The sequence below is a fragment of the Orycteropus afer genome, unplaced genomic scaffold, assembly GCF_000298275.1.
Source record: "Orycteropus afer afer isolate SDZICR_OR568_19922 unplaced genomic scaffold, OryAfe1.0 scaffold00795, whole genome shotgun sequence".
Lineage (NCBI taxonomy): Eukaryota > Metazoa > Chordata > Mammalia > Tubulidentata > Orycteropodidae > Orycteropus > Orycteropus afer.
Window position 1 is genome coordinate 397,359 of NW_006922382.1, and position 13,068 is coordinate 410,426.

A 13,068-nucleotide genomic window follows, 5' to 3' on the forward strand; every position below is an offset into this window, starting at 1 on the left:
GAGGTAACTATGGGGAGGAAGTGGGAGGGGAGCTGTTGCATTGTAGTAAACTGTGGTCAATGTCATGTGACAAAGTATATGTGAACCGCTGTATGGAAAGTAAATTTGCTCTGTAAACCTGCACCCAAATCACAAAAAAAAAATAAAATAAAATAATGCCTAACTATACTTTGGATGACAAGATGAAATATTGCTAGGTTTATACACTTAATATAATAGATTATCTATTAGATGTACAAGGCATATGGCAATGTTTTTTCTCCTGATGTTTGTTGTATAATTGAATGAATGAATGAATGAATTCAATCTTGTCTTTAAACATCTGTAATATTATTATGTTAGACCTGCTCTAAGTGTTCCATGTGTATTATCTTATTTAATCTTCATAACCTTATGAAATAGATGCCATTATTATACTAATTTTACACATGAAGAAACTGAAAGGAAGAGAAGTTAAGTAACCTGCCCAAGGTAATACAATGGTAAGTGGTGGAGCTAAGATTTGAACCCAGGAAGTCTGGCTCTAAAATTAGGCTCTTAACATTTGTTTAGGGGCAGTAACAAGACCTAAAATAATAAGACATATTTGACTTTACTTAACCCAGCATATCCCAAACTTATTTGACCACAGATTCATTTTGATTTTCATAATTACTATTACCAGTTTCATTGAGCACACTTTGTGAAAAGCTGATTTATACAAACAACCTGGTAACAAATTACACAGGAGGACTGACAAATGAAGTTAGGAGAGTTCAGGGTATGCCACTGACCTGAGAGAACTCATAAATTTAACCATCACCCACAAAACACTAAGTCCTTAGAGATAAAATAACCCCAATAAACTCACACAGTGACAGTCACAACCTAATATCAAGCCAGCAAGGTATATTTTAATATTTGCTACCTGAGAAGCTCCAATAAAGAATGGATTTATAGTTTATATTTACATCAAGCTGATTAGAAATTCTGGATAAAAGTTGAATAAGCTGATCTGGTTTCCACAGGAATTACATAGATCATTGAAGGATCTGGTAAATGAAATCTCTCTGATCCAGAGAGAGTTTTTTAGCTCTCATTTTTCCTTCTCCATGACTATGGTCCATGAAGTCCTCATTTCTTCTAGAATTAAAAGAATGATCGTTTTGCAAATGACTAAGAATAACGGACGATGTTATGACCATATCGATGTTGTTTAAAATTTTCTAGCTTTTTTAAACTCTTCTTCCTCCATAGTTGGAGAGGTTGGAATACTAAATCCTATTATAAAATGTCCCTGGGCTAGGCTGTCAGAATTCTGTCCTGCATTAAACTCCAAACCAAACTCACTGTCATCTAGTCTAGACCAACTCATAGTGACCCCAGTTGGGTTTCCAAGGCAGCAAATCTTTACTGAAGTAGATTGTCCCATCTTTCTTCTATGGAGTGGCTGGTGGGTTTGAACTCCAACCTTCTGTTTAGCAGTGAAGTGCTTTAGGCATGGATAAATTGTCATTTGAGTTTTCTTTATTTATTTTTCATTCTCTGACTATTCTATAAAATAAAGCTAATCATGGTCATGCCAAAAAAAAAAAAAAAGTCATGCACTGCTACATTGGAAGGATTTGTTCCACCTTAGAAAATGACAATTTCAAAGTCACATTCATGTACTAGAACAGCTTTCTACTTAATATTTTGAGTGTTGTTGTTATGTGCCCTCAAGTCGGACCCTACTCATAGAGACCCTCCTTGGGTTTCCGAGTCAGTATCACTACGGAAGTAGATTGCCCAACCTTCCTTCCGAGGAGTGGCTGGTGGGTTTGAACCTCCAGCCTTCTGGTTAGCAGTCAAGTTATTAGATGGAAATATTCTGAGATAGTGCTTGTAATGGTGGAAGACAACACTTTCTTACACACAAAGAACACGTAACTGGAGCTTCCTAATCCCAGAAGGCAGTTTTACGAATGGGTTGGACAAACAGAGGCAAGAGGGAGTGAATTTGGTAGTAAAATTGGGTCTTTTCATAGTGATAAATGACCTCTCTTTCATCTCTTTATCTTGTTAGGTTATCCAATTTAAGTTATCATTTCATTTGGCAGGGGACACAGCCATTTTTAAAATTGGATTAAAATTCTAATAAGAGCTTTTATCTCAAAAATTGAGCTTTTTACCTCAAAATTCCTCCGGATCTTTCCCTATGACCGTATTACCACATCTTGATTCAAAATACCTACTATTCTTCTAATTATATTCTTACATTGGCCACGCATTTTCCTTTTCCAAATTCACATTCTTTACCAGAAATATTGAAAGGAAACAACCTTTAATTGCATTATCATCATGGTGTTGAGAGTGAAAATAATTAAGGGGTGAAGGGAAGGTAAGAATAAATAAAATTAAGTATGTGTGAAGTGCTTGAAGCTATTCTTTTTGGTTTGCCTCCTTCAACAAGAAGAAAACCCACTAAAAGATACTGTACTCTATGTCAACATAAATAAATAAAATGATGAGTGTGTGTCTATGAGGATTGCCTCTTGGGAAATAATGAATAGATTTAGATACTGTTTCTGGATTTAGTTATGCTTTCTCTAGGAAACTTCCTATTCAATTCCATAAAACTACTCCTTACATTTCATTTCTACATTATATATGGGGCAGAGGTAACCTAGATTCAAATGGCTTCTGAGTTGAATCTTACTTCAAATAAGATCCAGGTTGCTCTTTTTGTTTGTTTGTTTGCTTGTTTTGCTTTCTTTTGTCTTTGCTGCTCTATATTTCTCAGAATCAGTTCTGAAGTTACCACATCTAATGGTAAAATCCAAGTGATAATGTTTGCATAAAATGATTCAGAAAAACCTTAAGAATCACTCAAACCCTCTTTATTCTCAGTAAGAAGAAATGAGGTGCAGAAATGTGAAAGAACAGTTTCAAGATCCCCGCTAGTAGCATAGTTGTGGGGAGATCCACTTTTCTCACTACTAGTTAAGAGTTCTTTGCTTCTATTGCTTTTGGATTTAAAAATTAAAGAAAGAATATTTGAGTAACTTTAACTAGCATTGACAATGGAGCTCTGGTGGCATAGTGCCTAAGGCATTTGACTGCTAACCAGAAGGTTGGCAGTTCAAACCCACCAGCCACTCCCTGGAAGAAAGATTGGGCAATCTACTTCCATGAAGATTTACCACTTTGGAAACCCAAAGTGGGTCACTATGAGTCAGAATCGACCGAATGGTAGTGAGTTTGGTTTGGTTTTGGTTTAACATTGACAACATTCAAGGGAGATGTTAATGATTTTAATAGTATTAATGCTTTCCTTTAGGATTCTCTAGTTAACATAAATGATCAAGCACTCAACTACTAGTCAAAAGGGTGGCAGTTCAAACTCACCCAGAGTGCCTTGAAAGAAAGGCCTGGCAATCTTCCTCCCAAAGATTACAGCCTTGAAAACCCTATGAAACATTTCTACTCTGTACACATGAGGTCGCTATGGGAGGAACTGATTTAACCACAACTAACATCAACAATAACAATGTTTTCCTTTAAGGAATGTTTTTTACATAAAAATCAACAGCTGTTATGTCACAAATGACTTGAAAAAGAAAGATGAGTTAATATATTAAATTTATTGTTTCTGACTATTTGATTAATTGGCATGGCTTTACATAGCAGTTTAATCTAAGATTATCAAATTACTGTGACAAAGACAGAAGAAGGAAGGTTAGAGACTAAATTAAAACTCTAGCTGATATAGTGTTTGAGTTACAGAGAATTTTCATTTGTTATAGTACAAAGGAAAAAGATTATATGTTATCACTAAATATGATTGTATTGAATAAATATAATGTGATTATTGGTCACATTACCATGAAGAAATTAGATTACTATCTATATTTTGATTAGTATTAGGTAATTCATATATTAAAAATGAATATTTAGTTGCAAATAAACATTACAGCTGATATTAAAAACTGTAGTTTTATTTTTAAAATAATATATTTTTTTAATTTTGTGGAAAGCAGATAGCAGTAAAAAGAGAAAGGAGACTGAATCGTCATTTAAAGGGCTTTCCCTAGAATTTTTAATTTCCTGCCCTATTTCTCCTGCCAAGTATATCTCATTGTGCCTTAATGTAACTCTACTTCTCAGACTGGCTTAAAACATCTTTTTCATTCTGTTTTTAATGCATTGCCATTTTCTTCTTGTTCTAAACTCACAGAGATTTTCATTTTTCCTTTTTTTCTTATGCAACAATTTTGGCTTCTGAGTTTCTGTGATGCTAGAAGCTATTCAGTAGTATTTCAAATACCAGCAAGGTCATCCATGGCACACTGGTTTCAGAGAAGATTGCATACTAAGACAAACTAAGAAAAAGGACTCGCCCAGGTCCACCTGTGGAAAAATTGGTCATTGAAAACCTTACAAATAGCAGGGAAACATTGTCTGGCATAGTGCTGCAAGACGAAGATGAGCCCCTCAGTTTGAAAAGCACTCAAAATATGACTGAAGAACACCTGCCTCCTCAAAGTAGAGTCAACTTTAATGATATAGTGGAGTAAAGCCTTCAGGACCTTCATTTGCTGATGTGGCTCAACTCAAAATGAGAAGAAACAGCTGCAAACAACCATTAATAATCAGAAGAGGGACTGTATGAAGTATCAATCTGGGGAATGGAAGACTGTAAAAAAGTGAACTGGAATGCATAAAGATTAATATCCTAGGCATTAGTGAACTGAAATGGACTGATATTGGCCATTGTGAATCAGGTAATCATATGGTCTCCTATGCTGGGAATGCCAAATCGAAAAGGAATGGTTCTACATTCATCATCAAAAAGATCATTTCAAGATCTACCTTGAAAGACAGTGCTGTCAGTGATAGGGTAATATCCAAATGGACACAAGGAAAACCACTTAATACAACTACTATTCCAATTTAAGCACCAATCACTAAAGTTACAGACGTAGAAACTGAAGATTTTTACCAACTTCTGCAGTCTGAAATTGACCAAACATGCAAGCAAGGTGCATTCATAATTACTGGCCATTGGAATGAGAGAGTTGGAAACAAAAAAGAAGAATTTGTAGTTGGAAAAGATTGCTTGGTGATAGAAATGGCACTGGAGATAGCATTTTGCAAGACAAATGATTTATTCATTACAAATATCTTTTTACAACAACATAAGCAGTGACTATCTCACCAGGATATACATAGGATACACAGGAATCAAATTGACTACATTTGTGGAAAGAGAAGTTGGAGAAGTGCAATATGATCAGGCAGAACAAGGCCAGAGGCTGATTATGTAATAGACCTTCAACTGATCATAAGCCAGTATAAATTGAAGCTGAAGAAAATTAAAACAAGTCCTCAAGAGCCAAAATGAAACCTTGATCATATTCTACATGAATTTAGAGAGTATCTGTGGTAGTTAAGGTTGTGTGTCAACTTAGCTGGGCCATAGTTTTGAGTGGCTGGGCAGTTGGATATAGTTCTTATCCATGATGAGGTTATAATCACCTCCATGGTGGAATCTGCTGTGAGAAGCTAAGTAGCTGCCTTTGGGATGTGACCTGCTTCCAGTAAATAAGGGGAAGTTTTGAGAAAGGTCTCTAGCTTTTTGGCACATTTATATCCTACTTTTAGCCAAGTCTTCATCTCAGTAGCCAGCTATGTTGCCTGCTAATGTTGGTGCATTTCTGGACATGAACCAGTGTCTGCCATGTTGCCTGTTTATCTCAACATTGTGCCATTGTACTTGCTGACATTGACCATGGATTCATCACTATTAGCAGCCAGCAGGTGCATGAGTTTAGAGAAGCCTCTAGTGGGTGCAGAATAAGAGGCAGAGCTGAAGCCCAAGATCAAGGGGCCTTCACCAAGCCTCTAGAGCCAGAACTCTGAGTTTGGATTTCTAGCATCCTAAACTGTAAAAGAATAAGTTCCTATTTGTCAAAGTCATGCATTTGTGGTATTTCTTTTGTAGTAGCACTGGATAACCACAAAGAATTTGGTACTAAGAGTGGGGTGCTGCTTTAACGGACACCAAAAATGTGGAAGCTGGAGTGGAGCCCATCCCTGGGCCAAGATCCCTGCTCTGAGACTAGGACAGAGAGAACAGTAGAGAGACTAGCAGAGAGATGGTGGCAGCAGATACAAGAGACTAGCATAAGAGAAAGCAAGAGACTAGCCAGCCCACTGAGCAAGAAAGCTAAATGCCTTTGAGTAGAAAGCTTCCTGGCAGAGTGGGTTGCTTTGAGGCATTAAATAGCAGAAGCTGAGAGACCAAAGAAATAGGAAGCAGATCTGCCTTAGTCTCAAAGGGTAGGGCCATGTCCTCTGGTGGTGGAACCACCACAGCCTCTTAGGTTTCAAAGTGTCTGATCTTCATCAACTCAATTCAGGAATGGGGGTCTGCCATATATGATTGCCAGTGGGATGGGGCCATACCCACTGCCAAAAAGTGAAGGGATGGGGCTGCCATGCCTAAGGGGCAGAAGAATGGGGCCTGCAAGGCTAAGAGAGTGATATCTCCCCTCAGATGGACTGAGACACTTGGGCCACCCTATAAAGGATCTCTGTATAGGTGCCAAGTTGACCAGGAGTGGAACATGGTAGTTAAGGTTGTGTGTCAATTTGGCTGGGTTGTGGTCTTGAGTGCTGGGCAGCTAGATGTAGCTATTCCCCATGACAAGAATGCAATCAGACACCATCTGAAAAACAGATCTGATGCACTGAACATCAGTGAATGAAAACCAAATGAGTCGTGGGAAGACATAAAGGACATCACACGTGAGGAAAGCAAAAAGTCATTTGAAAAAAAAAAGGAAAAGAAGAAAAAAAATAGTGGATGTAAGAAGAGACTCTGAAAATTGTCCTTGAATGGGGAGTAGCAAAAGCAATGGAAGAAATGATGAAGAAAAAGTGCTGAAGAGAATTACAATGAAATATGTAAAAACCTGGAATTAGAAAATCAGAAGGAAGAACAAACTCAGTATTTCTCAAGCTGAAAGAAATGAAGAACAAATTCAAGTCTTGAGCTGCAATATTGAAAGATTCTATGAACAAAATATTGAATGATGCAGAAAGCATCAAAAGAAGATGGAATACAAAGAACCATTGTACCATAAATAATTGGTCAATGTTTAACTATTTTAGGAGGTAGCATATGAGCAAGAACTGATAGTATTGAAGGAACTGAGGGAATTGGCAGAAAACAAGGCTCCAAGAATTGATGGAATGCCTATTGAGATGTTCAACAAATGGATGCAGTGCTGGAGGTACTCACTCATTTATGCCAAGAAAATTGGAACACAGCTACCTAACCAGCTAACTGGAAGAGATCTATATTTGTGCCCACTCCAAAGAAAGCTGACCCAAAGAAATGTGGAAATTATTGAACATCATTAATATCACACACAATTAAAATTTGCTGAAGATAATTCAAAAATCATTACAGCAGTACTATAATCAACAGGATACTGCCAGAAACTCAAGCTGTATTCAGAAGAGCACATGGAAAGATGGATAATTGCTGATGTCAGATGGATCTATCTTGGCTGAAAGCAAAGAATAACAGAAAGATGTTTACCTTTGTTTTATTGACTATGCAAAAGCATTCAGCTATGTGGATCATAACAAATTATGGATAACACTGTGAAGAATGTGGATTTCAGAACACTTAATTGTGTTCATGGGGAACCTGTACATAGACAAAGAGGCTGTTGTTTGAACAAAACAAGGGAATACTGCATAGTTTAAAATCAGGAAAGGTGTGTGTCAGGATTGTATCCTTTCACGGTATTTATTCAATCTGTATGCTGAGCAAATAATCTGAGAATCTGGACTATATGAAGAAAAAGATTATATCAGGATTGGAGGAAGACTCATCAACAACCTGTGGTACATAGGCGACACAATCTTGCTTGCTGAAAGTGAAGATGACTTGAAGCACTTACTGATGAAGCTCAAAGACTACAGCCTTCAGTACGGATTACACCTCAACATAAAGAAAAAAATCTGCAGAAATGGACATCATCATGATAAATGGAAAAAAGATGGAAGTTTTCAGGGATTTTATTTTACTTGGATCTATAATCAACACCCACGGAAGCAGCAGTCAAAAAACAAATGATGTATTGCATTGGGGAAATCTGCTACAAAAGACCTCTTTAATGTGTCAAAGAGCCAAGATGGCACTTAGAAGACAAAGGTGCACTTGACCCAAGCCATGGTATTTTCAATCATCTCATATTTTTTGTGAGAGCTGGACAATGAATAAGGAAGACCATAGAAGAATTTATGCATTTGAATTGTGGTGTTGCTGAAGAATATTGAATGTACCATGGACTTCCAGAAGAATGAACACATCTGTCTTAGAGGAAGGACAGCTGGAATGATCCTTAGGAGGGAGAGTGGCCAAACTCTGTCTCTCCTACTTTGGTCACATTGACAGAAGGAACTAATCCCTGGAGGAAGATATCATGCTTGGTAAAATGGAGGGTCAGCAAAGAAGGGGAAGGCCCTCAATAAGATGAAGTGACACAGTGCTGGTGATGATGGGCTCAAGCATGGCAAAGATTGTGAGAATGATGCAATACAGACCCGTGTTCTGTTCTGTGATACACAGGGTCACTACAAGTCAGAACTGACTTGATGGCACCTAATAACAACATGAGCTATAGACTCTTCTGAACCTGATTTTGGTGGAAATGTGCTTTTCTCTCCTTTTTGGATGGTTCTCAGTCTCATTACTGCTAAATATAAAAAAAATGAAAGTAGCCTACACCACAAAATGGTGAGATTAGGAAGCAATGCCTCATGAAGCAAAAAACTAAAATAACAGGGAGAATACACAAATTTGAACAAATAATCATGTTATCATTGCAAGTCAATTTATTCATAGTAGCTGAGCAGCAACAAGGCCATCTCGTATCTCACAGAATGTCAGAAACACTCTTGAGATATACCCTTGCAAAGCAAATGAGAAGCAAAGAAGGTCAATTACTAGTCCAGGGTAACAGTAGAAATCTCACAGTAAACAGGCAATGAAACTTGGCCTTACATAGCCCAAGCCCATCTTTTCCATCAACTATTCCACATTGAGTGTCTCTTCTTAACAATACAATGCAGAGTAAAGAACAAAATTATTTGTTCTGATAAAAATGTGGATGGATTTTTTTAAAAAAAATTAAATTTAAATGGTTTATCTGTTGTAATTCATGATGGCAGGTTTCTTTTTGTCACAGTGGTTCATTTAAATATCTCATCAAAAATGAACTCTCGAGTAATTTCAAATGTGTGTAATATATTTCCATTCGTGTTTACAAAAATATCTTCAACACCGAGAGAGCAAAGCACAAGCATTACATTCTGGTGCTTGCCTCCATTCATTACCATAAGCAGAGTGGCTCCCAGGGCAAGGCAAAAAAGGATGGGACCAGCGAGATCCGTTTCATTCATAATGCTGCCATCTGCTGGCTTCAGAGGGTTTAACACTGTCAAGGTTTTTTGCCAAATGTGATCAAAATTGATTCCAAGTTCTGCAAAAGGGAAAGAAAGGAGATAATATAATTATAAGAAAATAAGCATAACTAATATTCTTTAATTAAGGATTAACATATTTGGAGTCTCTAGGTGGTGCAAGGGAGCTCCGGTAGCATAGTGTCTAAGGCACTTGACTGCTCATCAGAAGGCTGGCGGTTCAAAACCCACCAGCCACTCCTCGGAAGGAAGATGGCACAATCTACTTTTGTACTGATACTGCCTCAGAAACCCAAGGAGGGGTCGCTATGAGTCGGGTACAACTCAACAGCACATAATAACAACAGGTGGTGCAAATGATTCACACACCCGGCTGCAAACTCAAACTTGGAAGTTCAAGTCTACCCAGAGGCACCTTGGAAGAAAAGCTTCACAGTCTACTCCCAAAAAATCAGTCACTGAAAAACCTACGGAAAATAGCTCTACTCTGACACATGTAGGATCACCATAAGCAAATTGACTCAATGGCAACTGATAAGAAATAAATAATAATAATTAAAAAAAAAACTAAAGATGTATGTAATAGATAATAACTTCAAATTAATTAAAAAAAAAAAAAGTTTTTTGTTACCAAACTATAAGAGAAATATTAAAGAAATAATTCCATTAAGGAAAAGGTTCCCAGCCTCATGAAGCAAACACTAGCTTAAAACCCACTTGAAAATTTGGGATTGGACATTTTTCACAGTAAAAAATAAAATTGTAGCTAACAAATCAAAAGTCTTCTCTTCTAGCCTATTTAAATGTCCTTTGGCCCATATGTTCCATTACTAATCTTCTGAATACTTGGGAAATATTTTTCAATTAGCAGTACTATCTAAAGAGACTTAACCTAGGTCTGGGGATTTATTTCCACCGTCTTATTAGCAGAGCAGTTTTATAATACCTACCTGAAACTCAATGGAGGAGAAAAGGGGAAGGCTCACTCACCAGGTAAATGCAATCATAATGTGCACACATATTTTTATAAGGTCAATGCACTGTGTGGTTGAGACTGTGTAGTCAAAGACTAAATCCTTGAGGAATGTTAACCATAACCTTTTATGAGTGGTGCTGTTAGAATAAGATATCCAGAATCAATAAGGGAAAGTGTCATGAGTCCAAACTGATAAACACATTTCTAATTTTATTTTTCTCCACTGCCTTCCCAAAGGATTCTGACTGCCACCTCACAGACCCATTAAATTCTACTCCTCTCACATCATCTCCACAGAGAAGAAAAAAAAAGTCTACCCATCTGACATTCACTAATGGTCGGTGGTTTGAACCATCAGTTGCTGCTTGGGAGAAAAGACCTGGCTGTCTGCTTCAGTAAAGACAACCACCTAGGAAACCCTATAGGGGGCAGTTCTATTCTGTCGTTTAAGGTCACTATGCATCAGAACCAACTCGACAGCAGACAACAATGAAGCATAAAAATAGAGGCCAGTGGTGGTTCAGTAAGTAAGCCATGGAGGCACAGTGGTTAAAGTGCTCCACTGCCAACCGAAAGGATGGCAGTTCAAGCCACAAGCTGTTCTACAGGAGAAAGCTGCGGCAGTCTGCTTTACCAGATTTGCAGACTTGGAAATCTTGTAGGACTTTTCTACTCTGTCCTTCAGGGTTGCTGAATTGGAAGGAATTGACTCTATGGCAGTGGATTTGGTTTTGGTATTGGTGGCACATTGGTAGAGTTCTTGCCTTCCAAGTGGTAAATGAGGGTTCAATTCCTGGCCAATGCACCACAACTGCAGTCAATACCCATCATCAGTGGAAGTTTGCATGTTGCTATGATGTTGAAAAAGTTTCAGAGGAGCTTGCAGAGGAAGATAGGTTAGAAAAAAAGGTCAGGTGATCCACTTCTCAAAAAAGGGGGCCAACTCTACAATACACATTTCAATACTGGATAGACTTAGCCCATAACCTAATCTTTTAACCACCAAAATATTATACTCGAAAGGCAGAGGAGCAATTTTCGAGAGGTACCACTGGAAAATTTCCCATCATCATTGGAAAATTTACATGGAGTTGTGGTTGAGCCAATGTGTTTCTAATCTCATATTGGTTTTTTTTGCCTGTTTGTTTTTGTTTTCAGTTGAGCCTAATTCCTCCACATGAGGACCTGGCTTCCTGAAATTCTTTTGTGTATGGCATTCAACTTACACTCTCAAGATTCAGCAATCTCCTTGGTTAAGTACAGGGTATAGCTAAACTTTTACAGTGGTCTATACTACATTCACACCCTGCTAAGTTCACATTTTATATGAAGAACATATTATGGATTTTAATGTAATGATCTTCCTGACACAAAGGGGCTTGCTCTAGCATGTTGTTGCTGTGTTGTTAGGTGCCATTAAGTCGACTCCACTCCTAGTGACCCTGTGTACAATAGAATGAAACTGCCCAGTCCTGCGCCATCCTCATAACACTTGCTGTACTTAAGCCCATCATTGCAGCCACAGGGTCAATCCATCTCATTGAGGGTCTTCCCCTTTTTTGCTGACCTTGCTCTTTACCAAGCATGATATCCTTCTCTAGGGAATGAGTCCTTTGGACCACATCATGAAAGTAGGTGAGATGAAGTCTGGAAAGTAGGTGAGATGAAGTCTGGCCATTTTCACTTCTAAAGAGCATTCTGGCTGCATTTCTTACAGGAGAGATTTGCTCATTCTTCTGGCAGTCCCTGGTAGGTTCAGTATTCCTCACAACCACCATAATTCAAAGGCATCTACTCTTCTTCAATCTTCCTTACTCATTGTGCAGGTTTCACATGCATATGAGGTGATTGAAAATACCATGACTTGGGTGGTTGTTGTTGTTGTTATGTGCCGTCGAGTCGGCCCCGACTCATAGCGACCCCTCCTTGGGTTTCCGAGGCAGTATCACTACGGAAGTAGGATTGCCCAACCTTCCTTCCGAGGAGTGGCTGATGGGTTTGAACCGCCAGCCTTCTGGTTAGCAGTCAAGTGCTTTAGCCACTATGCTACCAGAGCTCCTTGACTTGGGTTAGGTGCACCTTAATCTTCCAACTGACATCTTTGTTTCTTGACACTTTAAAGAAGTCCTTTGCAGCAGATTTCCCCAATGCAATATGTTGTCTGATTTCTTGACTGCTGCTTCCATGGGTATTGATTGTGGATCCAAGTAAAATGAAATCTTTGACAAGTTCAATCTTTTCTCCATTTATCTTTATTTTGTTTATTAGTACAGCTGTGAGGATTTTTGCTTTCTTTATGTTGAGGTAAAATCCACGCTGAAGACTATAGTCTTTGATCATCAGTAAGTGATTCAAATCATCTTCATCTTCAGCAAGCAAGGTTGTGTCATCTGCATATTGTAGATTGTTAGTAAGTTTTCCAGCAATCTGATGCCACATTCTTCTGCATATAGTCTAACTTCTCAGATTATTTGCTCAGCATGCATATTGAATAAGTATGGTGAAAATATACAACTCTGACACACACCCTTCCTGATTTTAAACCATGAAGTATCCCCTTGTTCTGTTCAAATTGACAGCCTCATGGTCCATGTATAGGTTCCTCATAAACACAATTAAGTGTACTGGAATTC

At 38.0% G+C, this 13,068-nt stretch overlaps 1 protein-coding gene across 1 annotated transcript in view; it reads right to left on the reverse strand.

Moving 5' to 3' along the window:
- YIPF7 (Yip1 domain family member 7) overlaps window positions 1–13,068 on the reverse strand; it is a 46,740-nt gene that overhangs the window by 17,957 nt on the left and 15,715 nt on the right. Inside the window, exon 3 of the mRNA XM_007957778.1 lies at window positions 9,373–9,520. Coding sequence (XP_007955969.1) covers window positions 9,373–9,520 — 148 coding nt within the window. The remainder of the gene's footprint in view (window positions 1–9,372; window positions 9,521–13,068) is intronic.